The sequence below is a fragment of the Danio rerio genome, chromosome 21, assembly GCF_052040795.2.
Source record: "Danio rerio strain M-AB ecotype USA chromosome 21, GRCz13ab, whole genome shotgun sequence".
Lineage (NCBI taxonomy): Eukaryota > Metazoa > Chordata > Actinopteri > Cypriniformes > Danionidae > Danio > Danio rerio.
Window position 1 is genome coordinate 19044505 of NC_141041.1, and position 21486 is coordinate 19065990.

The 21486-nt window shown below is 35.7% G+C and overlaps 1 protein-coding gene across 9 annotated transcripts in view; it reads left to right on the top strand.

Annotated features, from left to right (window-relative positions):
• Nucleotides 1-21486, top strand: part of rxraa (retinoid X receptor, alpha a) — a 346336-nt gene that overhangs the window by 153630 nt on the left and 171220 nt on the right. For 6 of the 9 annotated variants that reach the window (XR_015519605.1, XR_015519606.1, XR_015519607.1 and 3 more), the window contains exon 1: nucleotides 9533-9763. The exons of the other annotated variants lie outside the window; for them this stretch is intronic. Coding sequence is in view for 3 of the 6 variants with exons in the window: in XM_087299854.1 (XP_087155980.1) it covers nucleotides 9736-9763 (28 nt within the window). In the remaining 3 variants the exon portion in view is untranslated. Of the gene's footprint in view, nucleotides 1-9532; nucleotides 9764-21486 lie in introns of those variants that run through there. 9 annotated transcript variants of the gene reach the window in all.

Below are 21486 nucleotides of genomic sequence, written 5' to 3' on the forward strand. Positions count from 1 at the left end.
TTTAGAGGCGAAGCTTAAGTGTCCAAATATTTTTCGTGGTCATTGTGTGTGTCATCATTGGAGTTGTGTGATGCATAGGAGGTGGTTTCAATCACGTCTTGTTCAGAGACATGACCACACATAGCAAGGATCAATTTCACATTTGCTTGCAATGTTCTCGCTGATATTTCCATGACATTGTTGATTATCTTTCTTACATCCTTATAAAGTAAGAATGAAATATTAGTAATAACATTCACTGAACAGTCTTGAGGTTCCTCTCTCTGTTTCTGGAGTGGCTTTACACAGAAATCTGCCTCCTGCTGTGTCTTTATAGGACTCATGTCACTGAGAAAAGTCTTTACATAATAAACATTAATTAAGCCTTTGTTCAGCTTCAGATTAACTTAAACATTTGTATTTAGGGCACATATAGATCTGTATATGTTTGTGCCATGCTTGTGGCTTATGTCATCAGGCACAGTCATTGATTTATAGGTTCAGCTGGTATCCGGAAGCATACATGGCCTTCGTGCCATAACATACATCGACAATAACATAACTCACTTGTACAGTACACAGTTACCATAACTACTGGCGTATTGCTTGTTTTCCTACTATAGATTGTTCTGGTGCTGTGTTGCTCATTAAAGAGATAGTTTACCCAAAAAAAATTTAAATGTAATGTTTTATTTATTTATTTATTTTTTTTTTGTAAACTGTCCCTTTAACATTTGTTAAAGTTTAATCCTTTTCACACTTTACTTAAACATAGAGTCCCCATCAATATACAGGGGCATTAGGACCCACACAGACCACAGGTTGAGGATCCCCTGAGGGTCCCACTAATCCCACTTCCAGCAGCAACCTAGCTTTCCCATGTGGTCTCCTATTCAGGTAATGACCAGGCACAGCCCTGCTTAGCTTCAGTGTGCGACCATGTGACAGTTGCAGAGAGCTAGCTGCTGGCTATAAGGGTAAAAATAAAATGTTATCACCATAATTCCCCAGCTAAATGAAAGCAAAAAATTAATGAATATAGTTGAATATAGTCAGGTTCAAAGTTCTTGTTTTTTTGTACAATCTATAAAGTATATAATCGGGCATACTATGTATAAACATGTCTCTTTGTAAAAACCTTTAGAATATAGAAATGAGTAAAACTAATGTTTGATATTGTAAGTGCTGCTGAAGTGGATGTTTATTGCTTAGTGAAGGAGAAAAAACTCCTTTAAAATATGTATATTCATCTACAGACAAATGGGTAATGTGCAACAAAAGAAACACTAAACAATGTATTTTGTTTTATAGCATGTTGTTTTATTTACATTAGACTAGAGCTGGGCGATATTGCAAAAATAATTATCATGATAACATGTTTCATATCCAGTGTTGAGCAAGTTACTTGAAAAATGTAGTGAGCTAAGCTATTAGCTACTATACTTAAAATGTAGCTTAACTACAATAAAAGCTACCACCTGGGAAATATAACAAGCTAAGCTAAAAGCTACATGGCAAAAGCTACATCTAAGCTATTATTACAATTTTCAATTTTAAATCAAAGCAACTCAAATCCAATTCAATCATATTATTAGTGATTAATAAAACTGCCAATGAAACATATGAGGCACAATGGTTCAGTTTAGTTATTTACTGTAAATAGTATGCCATACTAAACAGAAACACATTAAAAAATCCAATAATCCAAGATGTTATACATTTAAAATACTATAGTAATTAAATATATATATATATATATACTACAGTATTTTTAATTTTTGATTCTGTGCTCAAAAAAAAAAGTTATTGCATCTTAACATGTACTTCTCGTGGCATGGTCACGTGGAATCCTGCTTCAGAAATAACTCCTCTCTATCAGTCCTCTTTCCAATTCATCAAGCAAGTTTTACCAGAGGTGGCTGTAATGCACCAAAAACTTTGTTGTCGAACATCGTAAAATAGGAAGAAGAAATCCTCATTCTCACCATCATATGGATTTACTTTTATCGTCTAGACACCGGCCTTACAGCTCCGTGAATGTCGGTGCCGTCACTTATTGATCCGCGATTGGTAAATGTAGCTTGTGTGGAATAAAATAGCTTTGCTACTGAAAACCTATTCGATTTAGAAAGTAGCGACGCCATCACCATGCGACTGAGAAATGTAGTTAAGCTAGTAGCGTCACTACTTGTAGCAACACTACTGCCCAACATTGTTTATATAATTCAATATTGATAATAATTGAATATTTTTTTATAATCCATTTAGGAATATTAGGGTTTATTGTTATTTAACCAACATTACTCAAGCAAATAGTTTTAATAAGTCAAAAACAAAACAATATTTAAACAAAACTGATCTAAAAAATATTTAAACAAAACTGAAAACTGAAAATATTCAAACAAAACTAAAATGTGACAAAGTGTGTGCAATAGTAAAGTGCAAATGCTAAACAAGCAAAGCAAACTTTAAGGTGTGAATAATAATGATACAGTAAACCTCAAACTCTGTCAAAAACACAAAGTGATATAATCAAAATCGAGCTTTCAAGTAAAGGAACTAACCATCATTGTTCAAAAACATATTGCAACATTACAATTTGTGAAGTTTGATGACTACATTACCCCTGTGCTAAAAAAAAAAAAAAAAACGTTCAGATGGGGAACTAGTGGCTAGGACGCACATGAAAAGAAACCAAAAAGCCACTCTAGCAACATCTTTACATCCTTTTTATTTACAACCTTCTTGCTGCTTCTATAAGACACAGATGTTTGCATGTGTTGTTAATCTATATGTCGCCTCACAGCAAGAAGGTCGGTGGGTCGCTGGTTCGAGCCTCGGCTCAGTTGGCGTTTCTGTGTGGAGTTTGAATGTTCTTCTTGCGATTGCGTGGGTTTCCTCAGGGTGCTCCGGTTTCCCCCACAGTCAAAAGAAATGTGGAACAGGTGAATTGCAAAGACATACAGTACAGTACAGTACAGGTATGAGTGTGTGTGTGTGTGTGTGTGTGTGTGTGTGTGTGTGTGTGTGTGTGTGTGTGTGTGTGTGTGTGTGTGTGTGTGTGTGAATGTGTGTGTGGATGTTTCCCAGAGATGGGTTGCGGCTGAAAGAGCATCCGCTGTGTAAAAATGTGCTGAATAAGTTAGCGGTTCATTCTGCTGTGGCAACCCCAGATTAATAAAGGGACTAAGCCGACAAGAAAATAAATGAATGGATTCCTAGACCATTTACAAAGGACTTTGCGCTCGCACTCCCCTGGGTCTCTCGTTACTAGGTGACCATCAACCATTTTCTCAGAGGATGACAAACAGATAAACCATTGCTGCAGCTCTGATACAAGTATATGGAGAAAAGTAAAAAGCACTCCAGTGTTTGAGTGCGCTGTGTTTGTCTGAGGTAATTAGTCTGCCGTTATTACTGAAATGCGCATATTCCATACAAAGCATGGAGCAGATTAGTTAGTTTCACTTACTGTACATGAATCATGGTGCCTTTGCAGCAGTCAGAAAAGTTAAGATGTTTTCAACTAGGTGCGGCTGGAAAATACATGCAATTCACATGCGCGCCACTTGCACAACATGTGCATGTTGCTCCCATATGCACCTTGTGCAAGTCACGTGCCTCTATTGGAAATTACAATTTTACACCCTGAGCTTATTGGCATTGCTTGGAAGGCATGCGCTCAGCAGCCACATTTTATTAAAACTATAGGCTTCAAACATCTTTTTTATCGAAATTGACAATGGTGTTTGGTCAATGATACCAATTTTATCGCACAGCTCTACATTAGACTGGGGAGGAAACTTGCCAGATGAATGCAAGATTTAGCCTGCATTGTCTTCTTTTAACACCACAAAGGAGTGTTAATTATGGAGCCCTAATTTTGAAAGTGGGTTTGTAAGGAGGTAAACAATGGTCCTATCATATTACCTGTTTTACATTATAAATTTCTATAGCTTCTGAAATTCCAAAAAGTTCCACGGATTGATAAATAATGTTATGATAGCTGTTTTAACATCAAGTTATGATTGAATCCCCTCTTGTTGCAGATATGATGTTCATGGGCCAATGACATCACCACATTGAAATGATCTATAGAGATTGATGGAAGCTGTATGCAACATAGATTATAGAAATACACTTGCTGTAGATGCCTTATTGGTTGGGTTTCTTTTGCATAAGCTACAAACCATGCCACAAACATACAATATACGAATGCGTATGCATATGTGCTCTACTTAAAAATGTAGACCAATTACTTTCCACAGTAATACCATTTGAGATGAAAGCACAGCAGGGGATTGATTTTTGAATAATACCACTCCAGAAAGAGAGCGTGGAATCTTGAGACTGACCAGCGAATGTTATTACTAATATTTCACTCCTATTTTACGTAGACATAACGATAATCAGAAATATCAGCATAAACATATAGCAAGTTAATGTGAAATTGTTCCTTGCTATGTGTGGTCATGTCTCTGAACAAGACCAGATTTGAGCACCACATTTACACTGTTAAATCCACAATATAGTGCCAAATGTGAACAGTGTGTAATAATGTGATGTTAGGATGTTACTGCTGGTTGCTTAACAATCCAGAGCCAATAATATACTTCATATTTCAATTCTTTGGACAGTTACTGAAACACTGTGTTTTAAAATGAAAAAGGAAATGTTGAAATGTGAAGGAAAGAAGAGAAAACCTTTAAACTCTGAAATGATCATGAAGGAGAATAATTTGATAGCAGTCAGCAACAGGTTCACTTACACCATAATGTGATTACTGTAATTACAAGAATGTAAAAAGTTAATGTTCTTGTAGAACTAATTACAACTCAGAAAGGGATTTCTGAGCAATTTCTGAGAAACACTGGCTGCATCTGAAGTAGCATATTCTGTTCCAAATAGTAGGTGAAAAACATTATGTGACATAATAATTGAGCCTTGATTCAAAAGGTTGACAAAATTTCAACAGTGGCAACTTAGAGAATGTAGTACATTCGGATTACATAAAAATTTTAGGGAGTGGTTGTGAAGTATTTTTTTACCCACTTTTATGACACTATTGATACAGTATTTAAAATTTACACTTAAACACATCCATCCTTTCATTTTTCCATTCCCAAATTCACAAAAAAGCAACACAGGCCATATACATTACCTGAACAAAGGCAACACAGACTCATTCTGAAAACGTAGTCCCGCGGACGTTTCTGAAGACTGGGAATTATGTAGCCGGAGGTACATATGAATGCATTTAATTTTTTTATGCAAATGCTATGTATGACGCTGTTCCTTTGGCTCTTACCGGCTGACCGCTTACCTCCACATGGAGGGCTTTCCCACCACAACCAGTTTGTCCAGTTAGCTCATCGTGCACATTAGCTCATCGTGCACGAGATGCAAAGAGGAGTTGACCGTGACAACCGGTTTCGAATTCGGAGAAGAACGGTTCTAAAAATCAGATAAGACAAAAACAGAATCCAAAAAATAAAATGAACGAGTGAACAATAGGGTGAGAATGTTGTAAAATCTGAAAATGTGATAAAAATCAGACGAGGGGTTTTCTTTATCTGGACGGCTTTTGTAAACTGTAGGTTAGGTTTAGGGAAGTAAGCGAGTGGGCGGGTCAATTGGTAAAATTGGTTGGGTTTAGGGAAGGAGAAGGGTGGGTCGGTTGATTGGCCGGTCGCCCAGTCAGTCAGACGGTTGACAGCGGCCTCTGGTGGGTTCACGCGAGAACAGCGCAGGCACGAGCAGTACTCGCAAAGGCATTTGAGATGCGGAAAAGCACACACAGCGGTCTCTTGCAGATTGGGTAAAAGAAAAACTGCAAAAATACGTACCTCCCGGAAGGTCTGGTTCTGCGGTCTCCAGAAATGTCCACGGGACTACGTTTTCAGAATGAGCCTGGGTTGGACAAAAGTGTTGTTGTGGATTCTAGTTGTAAGAGCAACAAAAATAACTTGACTCTATTTGATCACTTGAAAAAGTAGCAGAAGGTTGATTTTTTTTTCTGACGAATCATCTGTTGAACTGCATCTCAATCATCACAAAAACTGCAAAACATCTATTGGAACCTGCATAGACCCAAGATTCTCACAGAAATCAGTCAAGTTTGATGAAGAAAAATGTATTAGACAGCTATTAGACAGCTTACAAAAATTACTATAGACAATATTACTTACTTTCTCTTACTCCCGGGGCCGTTTATATTGAAGTTGATATTTAGCCGCACCATGTTGGTGTTTTGTAGCATAATTTTGTTACGAGGTGGGGCGTTAGCCCAACGCTTAACCCCCAACCTGAAGGAACAGGACATTAAAACATACACTACAGACAATTAGCTTACCTAATTCACTTATAGCGCATGTCTTTAGACTTGTGGGGGAAACCGGAGCACCTAGAGGAGACCCACGTGAACAGAGGGAGAACATACAAACTCCACAAAGAAATGCCAACTGACCCAGCCGGGACTCGAACTAGCGACCTTCTTACTGAGAGGCACCAGCCCTACCCATTGTGCCACCATACCGCCCATAGACAATATTACAACAACTATATTTTTTGGTTCATCAAAACCAGTGTGTCAAGCAGGAACTGCAATCTCTGTGGGCATTTACAGGCCTTCCCGCTCTCTAACATATCTCCAGCATTGAGAGGCTTTAAACTCTTGCCTGATTGTATTCATTTTTCTCTCCAATATAACTTTTTCTCTTTGGGATTGTCTTTCTTTTGAAATGTAGAAATGTCCGAGAATAAACACCCAGGATTAATTGTAAACCCTGGGCTATCATGCGTTTTTCATAGTCCAAGATCATAGTGACATAAACCAACATAACATTTACTTGTGGTTTCGAATGACCCAAGGTTCACTTTTTGAAATGCGAAAAGCCCTTCTGAGAGTTTAGGAAGCCGTGTTTTTGAAAGTCTCCTCAGAACAAAAACTACCAATACTGGTTGGACTACCCGACGGTGAGACTGTTAGTCTGTGTGACACCTGGAGGGTGTGAAGGAGAAAAAACACCCTCAATAGTGTCCCTCACATCCACGTACACTCATCTGAGCCCAGTCACGGCTGCTTTAGGTTTATTGCACAGCATAGACAAACGGCTTTGATCTCTAATGCGCAGTGCGCTGCATTAATTATGAATCATTCCCCCAGCCGAACTGCGGCGAACACCTTCAAACACTCAGCGAGCGATGCAGTGTTTTCGTAGGCCCCCAGGATGGCTCCAGGACTGCATGTATATATACATTTATCTGCATGAACAAAATAAGAGAGCTTTGCAAAAAACTTGTGCTGCGCCTCTGAAGAATTCTGCTTCTGGACGGCCGCCAACATCTCTTCTTAGCCCACGGTTACTCATGCTGCTAGGAATTCTCAAATACATCACCAAAGCCTCTTCCATGCGCGCGCTATTTGTAACTCGGTGGACAGATCCACGGCAAGCTGAGACAGCCGTGTGAAGCAACGATAAAGCTGCGCGACGACATCCAATTGACTGGGGTGTAATATTGGAGAAATGACCTAGTTCTCTCTGGGCTAATATGGATCCTGCAGTGCCAATGTAGAAAAACTGGCTTCAAGGCCTGTTCCTTGTCAGCAACAGATACATTCATTTGGTTTTTTAGGTATCATTGAAAATGTATGGATCTGAATGGCAGGATTAGAAGGGAACGCCGTAAGGTTGTGTGAGCTGTGTATTGTACATTAAGAGCAACGGTTGCAGCAACATTGCTTTAAAATATTCTCTCGTCTTTAAGAAAACTATGCCAACACAGCTTTGATCAGGTATAAAGATTTCATTGTAGTAACTTTTTACTCATCTCCAAGTATGAACAACTGGAATAATCAGATAATCCCAGGCTACAGGTTAAAGAGCAAAGATTTAAATAACAACCATATGTTAGATGAAAATTATGCAGCAAAAAAGAAATATCATTGACAAGTAATTTTCACTTAATTCTTCAGTAATATCACGTATGCGTTAAAACAATTATATACATACATTTTTAGGTAACACTTAATTTAAGGTGTCCTTGTTACACATCTTCTGTGTACTATACTGTAAGAAATGAACTTTATTTTGAGGTTAATTGAGAATGCACTCCATTTTGGCACTTTATTTTTATTTATTGTAACTAGTTGTTTAATTAATAAGTAATATTAATTAATTATATATACTTATTATATTAGGGATGGAATGCAGCTTAGGTTTAAAGATAGTTGCATGTAATTAATGCATAATTAATTGTAATCACTAAGTACATGTAACAAGAACACAAATAGCATATTAACAAAATAAATTATGTATAATTGCATGCAACTGATCTTAAACCTAAGCCTCATCCTAACCGTAACCATATAGTAAGTCATTGCTAATAATTATAGTCACGTTGTTGCAAGGAAACAGAAAAGTAAATAATTCATTTATTCATTCATTTTCTTTTCGGCTCCTTTTATTCATCAGGGGTCACCACAGTGGAATGAACCGCCAACTTAACCAGCATATGTTTTCAGCAGTGGATGCCCTTTCAGCTGCAACCCAACACAGGGAAACACCCATACACTTGCATTCACATACACTACGGCCAATTTAGCTTATTCAATTCACCTATAGCGCATGTCTTTGAACTAGTGGGGGAATTCGGAGCACCCGGAGGAAACCCATATGAACACGGGGAGAATGCGCAAACTCCACACAGAAGTGCCAACTGACCCAGACGAGGCTCGAACCAGCGACTTTCTTGGTGTGAGGTGATCATGCTACCCACTGCGACACCATGATGCCCTAAAAGTAAATAATTTTAATAATAATGTTTATATATTTGATTAAATAATATATAATGTAAAATTTATAGATGTTACATATGTCATGCCCCAAAATATTCACATATTTGTGTACAAAATTAAATAGATACAATTTTACCATGCTGCTTTTATGTACTCTATATTAAATCTATACAAATGCATTATATATACACTTTACTGTTTTTACCAATATCTATAATAGCTTTTTTTCTCAGTAATAGTTTACTCTTTTATTGTTCACTTTATTGACGTCTGTGTCTGCATGTTTTATATGACATCAGTCAGTACACAATGTGTATGATAATAACATGGAAATGACACAGGTATTACAAGGGTTAGGTGAATTATGAAGACATTGCTGATGTCTCTATTTTTTAAAAAGGCTCCTTAATCTTACAGATTGTGTGTTTTTCAGAAAGTAAAACTGCACAGTTTCCTGTTAGGGTTAAAGTTGGGTGTAGGAGTGGGGTAGATCTACCTTTTTTTGTCTACCCTTTTTTTGTTTTTTTAATGACTGATTGGTAATTCATTAGTGGAAACATGGTCACTTTGAACTCTCTTTGTTTAACCACATCAGCACGTGGTGCTCTTTCTTCAAATGAACATTGCATTTCTTTTTTACTTTCACGCTCCCTCAGTATATGTAGCGGCGCAGGAGGGGTTAACGCTCCCCTCACGCGTCGATGCTAAATGTGCCCGCGTGAGCGTCAGTGGGAGTCCCCTTCACCGGGTCCCTTTGCAGTAGTGTGGATTGGAGAGTTGTAGACAGAGCCGAGCAGAAGCGTGAACAAACAGAAGTAGTGCCATAAAGTGAACATTTGACACTATCGCAGAGCTTTTGACTTTTACCGCGTGGATCCGTCTTGCAGTGTCATCAGAGAGAGACGCCGACAGCTCTTAACCCGCTCGCGCCTCAGCTGGCATGAGCTAACCCACCAGACATGGAAACCAAACCTTTCTTGTCATTGGGTAAGTTTACCCCCAGACTACTGAATGATATTTGTTCTTTCTCTACAGTTTGTTTGGTATGCGAACGAGTTGGAGTTTAGCATGAGGGGAGAAACATGCAGGCTAATAATAATAAATATCGCTTTAGTTCGCTCACTTTATCGACTGATGTATTAGACGAGTGCGTTCGTGGAGAATGGAAACTAATGGAAGGATAATCGATAATGCACAGCGGTCAAGTGCACGGTGTGAATCAGTGTATTAGTTTGTAAATCAAACTAAAGGTAAACACAAAAGTTGGGCGTGCAACCGCGCTGGCACGCGCTCGGACAGTGACACCTCATTCAGTCTCGCGCTTACTCCTAGTTATATTATTGATATGAGCTATCATTTGACACTTCGATAGTGTCGTGCTGTAAGCTTATGCGATGTTGTGCGCGCTCATGTTGGATTCAAGCGCATCATTTAGATCACTTTTCAGACTGAAATTGAGAGAAATGCAGAGTGAATGTGTGTGTGTGGAGGATTTTCGTGTATATAATCGCAAAGCAACTGCATCGCGCGTCAGTGAAACATTCAGCGGATGAAATGTGCATTTGTTTGCCTTTAAAGCGTCGGACGTGTGTTGGAATTCATCATTCAGATTTCTTCCCAGTGCTACTGAACGAAAAAATAATAATAACCTTGCGATGTTCGATTTAGAGCGATTTTTTTTCACACACGGGCTACTTTTTACTCGCTGAAATTATACATTTTATCAGCTTTCTTTGCAATTTGGTCTTAAATAGTGCCGCGAGACCAGTTTGTGTATGAGAGAGCCTCGCTTGAGTGAAGTGAACTTGGACAAACTTTGGCGTTTTTATTTTTTGTGGAGTCGAGAAGTTTACTGAATGAAGTGACAACACTGCAGAGCGAGACGACTTCATCTCAGATCCATCTATGATATCTGATATGTGTTTTATAATAAAATATCTTCGTGTTAGAGGAACAAACTCCAACTTCAAAAATCTTTTTTCTTTCTTTTTTTATCCGCGGCTGAGGCAAAATGTAGGTGTGGTTTCCATATGATGTTAGCCCATCATATTAAAGGAATAGTTCACCAAAAAGGAAATATTTGTTAGAATTTCTAATCCTGCATGTGTTTGTGTAGCACAAAAGCTGAATTTTGGAAACAGTCTTCTGCAGGTTGTTATCAGTAAAACAATGAATGTGATGAAAGGCTGTCAATACCCAGATAAGCACTATTAAGATTTCCTAAAACACACACACACACACACACACACACACACACACACACACACACACACACACACACACACACACACACACACATGCTGTTTTCAAATACTTTAAACAGACTGAAGTTGTATAGCAACTGGATCATTAAAACGCTGTCTAGTTTTGCAAACTGGATCAATGCTACCGGGGTGCAAATTATACATTGACGATCAGGGGGGTCAACTTTTTCAGTAATGTTATTTTGTCTATTACATCCTTCAGCGATTTAAATAAATGTATGTATGACGTCTGTTTTATTAATAAAACATATTTAAGTTGTCAGTGTTTTTTGGGGTATTTTTATATTCTGACCTACAATATACTGTAATTAGCTATTTCAGAGGTTCCTGTAGGTCAAACAATACAAACAATGCATCTAATTTTACTTTACTTTTACGCTATATGTAGAAACAAACACTTTTTACATATTGTGATTTATTAATGTCCATTGACGTAGACTGATTATGAATTCACAATGGTGTACTCCATTATAGGAGTGGTCAAATGTACATTTATATTATCTGTTATTTTATTTAGTAATATTAGTATTTAAGATACAGGTCGGAGCAAACCACTTCTTACTATTTAGAGGGCTGACTCCCCATAGATGTTAAAATCAGAATTATTAAACCCCCCTTTTCTTATTTTTTAAATATTTCCCAAATGATGTTTAACAGAGCAAGGGAATTTTCACAGTATGTCTGATAATAATTTTTCTTCAGGAGTGTTATTTGCTTTATTTTGGCTAAAATAAAAACAGTTTTTAATAAAAAAAAAAACATTTAAGGTCAAAATTATTAGCTTTTTAAGCTGTTTTTTTCAGATAGTCTACAGAACAAACCATACTTATACAATAACTTGCCTAATTACCCTAACCTGCGTAGTTAACCTAATTAACCTAGTTTAGCCTTTAAATGTCACTTTAAGCTGTATAGAAATGTCTTGAAATACATCTAGTGAAATATTATTTACTGTCATCATGGCAAAGATAAGATAAATCAGTTATTAGAAATAAGTTATTAAAACTATTATGTTTAGAAATGTGTTAAAATATTCTCTCCGTTACACAGAAAATGGGGTAAAAATAAACAGGGGGGCTAATAATTCAGGGGTTTAATAATTCTGGCGTTTTTCGGGAGGATCAAGCATTAATTAGGAGGGTCAATCCCACCAAACACCCCTGTAATTCACACCCTGATTGCTAATTTTCTCAAAAAACTAATGAAAGCTGCAAAGACAGCTTGGAAGGATGTCAGTAATGACATTAAATCCTTCTGTATGGATAAACTAACTCTAATATTAGAGAGTTTCAGAAATCTTGTAATACTGCAGAAATGCCCTTTTTTTATGGTGCTTTCTTTGTCATTTTGAAATTTGACAGGAAGCGTCCTCAATCACTTCTGTTCAAACATGTCTCGATATTAAGTGAATATAAAAAAATAAATAAATAAAATCAAGTGAGTTTAGAACGACACAACGTTTTTTAGTCTGTAAAATATATTTAAAGCAATATCTATATGATTTTATTAAATGAAAAATTATCTTTTAGTTTTCTGAAAAGATCAGAGCCTCTCAAATTCCAACGGTCAGTGTGCGATTATGAAATCATTGTGCAATGTTGCAGCAGTAGAGATAATGTGATATCAGCGAGCGATGCATAATATAGACTAATAGGCAGGAGATTTAGATAACATGATATATAACACCTCAAAATAATTAATAACCTGAATGTAAAGCAATTTTGTGTCTAAATATTTGTCTTTGACGTCCCACGCATGCAGGGATGTGGATTTTAAACGAACATGCTCTTTAATAAATGATACACATTACTCTCTTATGCATAGGAGATTAGTTGCCATGCATGGAGAAGTTCACACATGGTTTACTTTGCGTACTGTAAGTGAGCTTGAATAACCAGCATGCTCACTCAGGAGCTACAGTATAGGCAGGAGCGTTATTGTGTCTGTAGCTCTTTCATGCAGGAGTCGTGTTACACCTTGACATACATCATCACCCCACTGGTTCACTGAGATGAGAGACAGCAGGAATGCAGGGCTTCCCGAAACCCCTGAATATTCCCAGCCTGTACCAGAGAAACCACAAAGCTAAGCGGCATAATAGACTAGTTGTGAAGGTGTGTTTGGGCTTTGCATGTGCGGATTTTTATGCTGGGAAGTCCGGATGTAAATACTTCTATTTTTACTTTTCTGTAGGCACGTATTTTATTAGTTTAGACAATAGTTTGGTTGTAGATAGTGTGTTATTTAGTTTAAATGATATGCGCTTTAGGATGACTTTGTCATTGTTGTTCTTTGAAAAGCTTTTGGTAAAATTGTTATTGTTTTAATTACCTTGATTGACTGTTGAATATTATTTAAAATACTAAATCTTAAACTTTAAAGGTATTTAAAAGTATTTTTATTAGTAAATTTAGTCATTTCATTAATAATTTGAAATTAAATGTATGATCATCATATATTTTACATTTAAACAGCTTTTTGGATCTGTTTTAAATATATTGGAAGAGGTATTTGTGCCTTATATATGTTTTGAATGGCACTAGTACTGGGTGATTACTCCTAAAGTGATCGAAATCGACATTCACAACCTAAAATCGATCAAATTTTTCATATTCCCTACCAAGTCACGTGACCCCGCTAAACTGAAAAATGTTCAGCACTTTGCAGCCAGATCTCATCTCTATGGCTTTATTTCACCGACAAATGTCGTAAGTGCATTATTACAATTTAAGAGCGCATTCATGTAATATGAGCGTGCAAATATCTTTGCTAGGAATTGCTAAGGATGTTCAATGTATAATCATAGAAAGTGTTTGTTTCTTTCAATTAACTTAAAATTAGGTAATGGACTCTTCATTTATTCTCACTTGTAACATGTGAAAATATTTACTAAACTTGTCCGTGAACTACGAGGCCCAAAGAAATTAGTTAATTAAATAATCGTTCATTAATTGTAATCAAGTTAAAATTTTCAATTAATCAAGATTTCGATTTTATGCCAAATCGCCTAGCCCTATATAGTAGAGTATATCATTTAAATAATTATGTTTATTTAGCTTTTTAATCTGAGAGTTCAGATTACAAAAAAGTATTAAATAATATCCAGATTAATATACATATATATATATATATATATATATATATATATATATATATATATATATATATATATATATATATATATATATAGTAATTTGGATTCTCAGAATAAAAAAGTCACATCGGTCGCATATACAGTATATATTGTTGATATTAAAAGTAATGGACATTAGATAATAAATAGTGTGCAACTTAGTTCAGATAATCGGAACTTGAGGACAACCAAGTCATTAACCTTGTCTTTAAAAGGCTTTAAAAAAATAAATTATGTTTCTTTACTTTGTTTTTTACTAAATAATAACAGTTACACTTTACAGTAAGGTTTCACTAGTTAGTAATTGTGAACAATACTTTTGCATTTATTAATCATAGTTCAACATTTATTAAATCCATTATTAATTCCATTATATGAGCAATTGCAGCGTTACGTATGTGACATTTGCAGTAAAATCTCAAAACATAAATTTACAGAAAAAGTAAATGTGAACATTATATTGAAACTGTTTTATATTTTTCAAAACAACCAACCACAGAGTTATGGGGGCACTACAGTGGCGCAGTGGGTAGCACGTTCGCCTCACAGTAAGAAGGTCGCTGGTTCAAGCCTCGGCCGGGTCAGTTGGAGTTTGCATGTTCTCCCCATGTTTGCATGGGTTTCCTCCAGTGTTTCCACAAAGTCCAAAACATGTGGTACTATAGGTGAATTGGGTTGGCTAAATTGTCCGTAGTGTATGTGTGTGAATTGATGTGTGTGGATGTTTCCCAGTGATGGATTGCGACTAGAAGGGCATCCGCTGTGTAAAACAGATGCTGGATAAGTTGATTAAAGTTCATTTTGATGTGGCGACCCCTGATTAATAAAGGAACTACGCTTAAAAAATAATTGAATGAATGAATGAATGAATGAATGAATGAATGAGGAAAATAAACATGCAATATGTATGTGACCAAAAAACAGCTGCGACTTTACAGTCTTCAACATACTGTATAGAAATTCTGTGAACTAAACAGCACAACCCAAAAGAAACAATGCTTATCAAAAGGATAAAAGTTGGCTCACTAATAGAACAAACATGATTGATTTTATTTTAGTTTACATTTTTGCATTTCTGAAGGAAAAGCTTTGTTATGGATGTAACATCTCTCCATTATGAAAGTGACAGATGTGAAACTGTCCAATTTGTGCGACTTTGGGAAATCAAATATAATTATTTAAAACTTTGACAGAGACATTTTTGAATTTTTTTAAGTACTGTAAAATACTTCCTTCCACAAAAAGTGTAAAAACTTAAATTTATTTCATGGCATGGTTGACATTTGCATGTTAATGCTCATTAGTTAATACATTAACTTAGATGATCTAATAAATCCTTATTGTTTGTGTTAACATAATAACATGATAATCATCCATTATAATTTAAATTGAACTCACCAAAAGGTTATTAAATGATGCGTGGCTTACTATATGTATAGTTTTCAGTTTTGCCAATAACATATACCAAAGCTCATCATAAAAGCCCCAAAAATCATTACCTCGAGATCTCCAACTCATTAAACATGTGTGCGCTTGCAAACAGAGTGCTATTTCCTGCTGTCTGCAGTATGTGTTGAGTGTCGTAGAGCAGATGCACGACTCTGACCTGACAAATTCAGACACATAATCATTTAAACCAGAATGATTACTTGCATTTACGAATACATTTGAGAAGGAAATTGAGCAGGGTTTTAAAAAACTGCAGATATATTCATGATCATTTTTGTTTTGTGTTTTGTTTTTGCACAGCATTCTGAACAGGTTGGGTTTATTACTTTTTTTATATCCAGCCCTAGGCACAGGTGCTAAATACCTCATATTTGTCTATTTTTGCCTACACAGATTTAATGAACCCTTTTATGGAAATCACAGAGGAAAGTACTAGAGACTAAAAGCTTGAATCACATCATAACAGCAGACATTATGAAAGCATTGTGAATGTGAAATCTCTCTCTGTCGGCCTGTTGTTGTAATATGTGTTGTTGAGTGATTTTTAGGGACCATTTGCTGTAAATGTGTAAACCACATTCAGTTCAGTTTTGATTTTTGTTAGGGTCAGAAGGAGGTGCTTTGAGTGACAGGAGGTGTGTTTCTTTTCTCCGCCCCCGTCATGAAGTTCATGGTCTTGATGAGAAAGTGACATTCATAGTTGAAGGGGGTGCATTCCTGTGTCAGCCGTAATTCAGGAACAAAGGTGCTGCTGGGCGTGGGTACGGATTTAAGAGCTTTGATTGGGGGGCTGGGTGGGCTGTTTACCTCTTAAAACCATACAAGTTGTGTTTTTTCTTTTCTTTTTTATGGCAGGGCAGTTTTAGGTTTCTCGCCGGATGCTTTTTGCCCCCTTTTGTGAGCGGGCTGCAGCTGTCATTTTTACTGGTGAGGTTTTATAGAGAATGTTAATGGCTTAAAGGGAAAGAGCTCACAAGGCCATTTACCACTGGATCTTTTGTTGACGTCCACTGACTTTAAAGAAGTTCAAATGTGGTGAATCACAGTCGTTGTCCTATAAAAAAGTACAATTTGTCTTAAAATTTCATTTTTTTTCCCCTTGCAAATTTGAGTTTGAACATTCTAGACTTTTGCTCCCTTTTCCACAATTTTATGCCAGATCTCACAATTTGGACCTTTTTTTCTTGCAGTTTTGAATTTTAAAATGTACTAATTGTCAGATTTAAACAAAAAAAAAATACACGTTCCTTCTTGCTGTTCTGAGGAAAACTTAAGAATAGTCAGATATAAACAATAAAAAAGTACTATTTGTCTCACAATTTTAAATTTGTTGTCTTTCAAATTTGAGTTTGAACATTATTTTTAGACTTTTTGCAATTTTTTTACCGACTTCTAAGCCAAATTTCAGAATTTAGACTATTTTCTTGCAGTTTTGTATTCTAAAATGTACTAATTGTTGGTTATAAACTCGTAATTCTGAGGGAAAAGTCATAAACTGAGACATCAAACCATAAATATGACTTTTTGAATCAAAAATTCAGATTTTACATCTCGCAAATCATCCTTTTTTAATGTGATTGCAAATTAGATATTACAATGTTAGCACGTTCTTTCTTGCAATTTTGAGGAAAACTTAAAAAATAGTCAGACATAAACAATGCTATAGTAGAATTGGTTGACATAAGCTTGGTTTAATGGCTAGACATAAAAGTCTTGAGATTTGAGAGACTTCTGATTAGAACTGAGCAATATATCATTTGAGCATCAATATTGCAAGGATTAGATTATTTATTGAAGTATTGATTATTAAAAAAAAATTCTGTTAGACCCCCTAGAAAACCATAAAGCATTGTTTGTCAAACGTTTATTTGTGCTCTGTTGCATTTATAGGTGCTTGTAATTTATTATATTTTATGCAAATGCAAGGCATAGAAAAAGACTTTATCACTCCAGTTGATCTAAATTAATGAAATCTTTTTAAATAAAGTTATTCAAATCAACTGGTAAAATTGAATTCATATCGCAATATATATCGCAGCAAAACAAAATATTGCAATGTCAAGTTTTTTCCAATATCCTGCAGCCCTACTTCTGATTTAAATATTATTTTTAATATTCTGAAAAATTTATATGATTCTGATGTACTCAGAATCATCTTTACATTTTTACTCATTTATTCTCCTATAAAACATGTCAGTAGCTGCTTAATGATGATCAGTCCAAGAATGATATTTAATTAAACCATGATTAAGAGTTTGACAATATTGTTACCGCTGTGTGCAGAAATGCAGCTTTAAAACAGCTGTTTATGCTATCCATGCGTCAAACCCTTGTTAATAATTTGTGAGTTTTCAGCCCCCAACAGTTGCTGGTGTTTTATCTTTAAGGGGAGCTGTGGACTCTGATCCTCAGACCTTGACCTCCGCTCCGCGTATGTTTTATCAGCTGGAGGATTTGCTTTGGACTTCTAGAATTGAGTTTTCACAATGTTATGACCGATGATAAACTATTACGGACATTATACTGCCAGCCCTTCCTTATGCATTTATCGTGGTCTGATAGGACTCGAATGCTGATGCACCACTGATTATGTAAAAGTAACTGATGATAGAGGATAAGCTTTATTTAGTTTTGTCAAATCAGCTCTGAGTTAGTCAAGTTCATTCACACTTTCCAAAAAAAGCTTAATTTAACTTATTAAATTAATAAGCAATGATTTTTTTATTTTATTAAAATAATAAAATTAAATTAAATTAAATGGCTTCTAACTTGATTGAAGCCATTTTATTTTTTTATTTTAGTTTATTTGTAAGAGTTCACACTTAGCTAATGATTGATTTTAAAGCATATTTGGCATGCTGTCCCAGGAGAGAGTCCTGAGCTCATAGGATCCTCGAGCTTAGGGCTCCCTCCCATTGCAGGGCGAGAGGGGAGTTTGAGCTCAGGTAGATCTCGAAATGTCCCTGCTGAAAAAATAGCGATTGCTATTAAAAGGTATCTACTAGGAGCATGTCTATTGTGCTGATTTGGATTAGTCAATAAACTTAAGTTGCATGTTTTTGGATGGTGAGAGTAAACCGGGGTATGGCAGGGGAAATTGATAAATATTAGAACCCCTGATGTTCTAGCTGTGAGGCAACAGTGCTAACCACTGGGCCACCTTTCCACCCATCTAGGAAAAGAGGAGTAGGGGTGGAAGGGGGGATTCTTCAAAACGAAGATGGCTGTGGTATGGAACCTAGGTTATTTATGGTGACTTAGGAATTGTCTGATTGGCTAATGCATGACCAGCTATGTTCGGTCATAAGCACGTGATTCTCTCGAAATTAGTTTATAAATAAATTTCAATAATTTTATTTTATTTTAATTTTAAGCTATAAATCTGTAGAACAACAGACTGTTTTGTACATTTGTGGATTTGCTGTAAACTAAAATTATTTGTAAAAAAATTATATGTTTTTTTAAATGCAATTTGAAATCAGTAAGATTAAAAAAAGTATTTGGATATATTTTCAATTTATCAAAGAAACAAACAAAAAAAAATTCACAATTTTCACAAAAATCTTAGACGGCACAACAGTTTTTAACATTGATAATAATAAGAATTGTTACTTGAGCACCAAATAATCTATGTAAAAGGATTTCTTTAAGAATGTGATATGTTGAAGACTGCACAAATTGGGCTGAAAATTCATCTTTGCATAAAAGGGGAAACATTTAACTAGATTAAATTACTATAAATTGCAATATTTCACAATAGTTTAAACTTTTATATAGTTTTACTCTGTTTTCTTTAAATTAATGAAGTCTTCATGAGCATAAAAAGCCTTTCTTTGACATAACATTTTAATCTAAACTGCACATCTTCTATGAGACATCAGCCCTGGGGTAGATGGAGTGCTGTTTGACACCTCGCTATGTGCCAGCCAGTGATGGTCAGTGCCAAAATGCATGTTGTGACTTCACAGGAAATCATTTTTATATATTTATTTTCTGCAAACTTGTGAGAGGTTTTGCATGCACGCTTTGGGGAAGGTTTCAGCAAATGAATTAATATTGCATCTGGCACCTCTCGGTTGCATTTTTTCAGTACTTCTTGCTATTTACCAGGTGCTTTTTTTAAATCCAAAAATTTCAAGTGAAGTAAGTCTCTGTTCACGTTGATAGTGGAAATGCTGTGCAAAACAAACACGGCTATTCAGAAGCTGTATGACTTTTAATGTACTGTAATGTAATGAGATTTAGGTTCAGTGAGATGGAAGCTATTTGGGACTTATCCTGCACCCTGTGTGTCAGAACTGCAGGACATTAACCATTAGCAGCTCTAATGTGTAGAATTCATATTCATAGAATTCATATCATAGTGTAGTGACATTAGCCTTTATCAGACAGGCGTTAATTAAAATGCACTGACAGAAATGTGAAGCAGGCTTCTATCTCTCTGAAGGCGGAGTGACACATGGCTTAGATCGTTTTAAATCACTCTAATGACTTTATAGGTGTCTTTGTGTGAAGACGTCTGTGGCTGTTCTGCTTTCGAGATGGAGTGCCATTGTACATTCCGAGCTACAAATATTGAGCAAATCTGATCTTTTTTCTTAAAATTCTAGATTTACTTCCTAAAGCTTTCACAAATTTTCTGCAACACAGGCTAATTAAAAATGCAATCATTCTGAAATTTCAAAAATGTACTTTAACAAATGTTAGACTGCAATTTCTAGATTAAATTAATGGTTATGACCACAACTGTTAGTTTTCACACTATCAACAGTTACAGGGACATATTATTGACAAATAAAAAAGATATGTTTTGAGCAATTATTTTTACAATGCCAAATAAATGTCAAACAACCTAACGGTGTCTGTAATTTTTAATCTGATAAATTTGACTTGCATATCCATCTTCATATGGACAACTTCTCAGTCAGTTTGCTCGGCAGCTTACTTTATACAATGTCACGATGCAGAGCGCTCAGGTTTGAGTCCAGGGAAACTTTGTTTCATGAAAAAGATAACAATAATGCACAATATGGTTGATTTACCTTCCACAGAGCAAATGCGTGACTGCCGGCTGTGTGACAGTTTTAATAACCAATTGAGTGAGCTCACTTTCGTTCTGCTCAATCAGAATTGCTCAAACAAACTATGCCCACAATAAAAGAAATAAAAGAAACAGGAAAGTGCTGACAAGTAGGATAATGGTGTCCGCCGCTCCAGAAGCATCAATAGAAAAATTAATATCAAAGAAAACTGCATTTGTAATTTGGGAATATTTTGGTTTCAAAGTCACAGACATTGAACTAAAACAGGCCATTTTTAAGAGCTGGCACAGAATTGTTGCCATGGCTTACAGATTATTTAGCTGAAGACTGACTACAAAATAAAATTTCTGTCAAAAAAAAAAAAAACCGCAAATAGATGTTTTCCCTAAATCGTACAGCTCTAGTTACAGGGTAGTTTTCTTTCAAAATCACTTATGAAAATGCTATTGGTTGGGTTTAGGATTTTATAAGTTGTAGGTTGCATTTCATATTTGCAAAAAAGTAGACAGAGCCCTCTAGTGGATGTGTCATCTGAAACGTGCAATAAAATGTACCTGGAGCAACATATTTTACTTCATTCATTGTTGCAGTATTTCCTGTCAGACGGTTTTGTTTTTCTAAGTTGCGAATGTATAGTCTCATTCGTAGTTTTCACATTATACTGTACCTCTGAAGGGTGAGTTCATCTCACAGCTTTGCATTTTTCATAATTCTAAGAAAAAGTCAATGTTGCCACATAAGATCATTTTAAATTTGATGTTTATATAATTAGGCTTTCACACAAATCTGACTGTATTGCTCATGGTCCTGTTCAAGTTTATA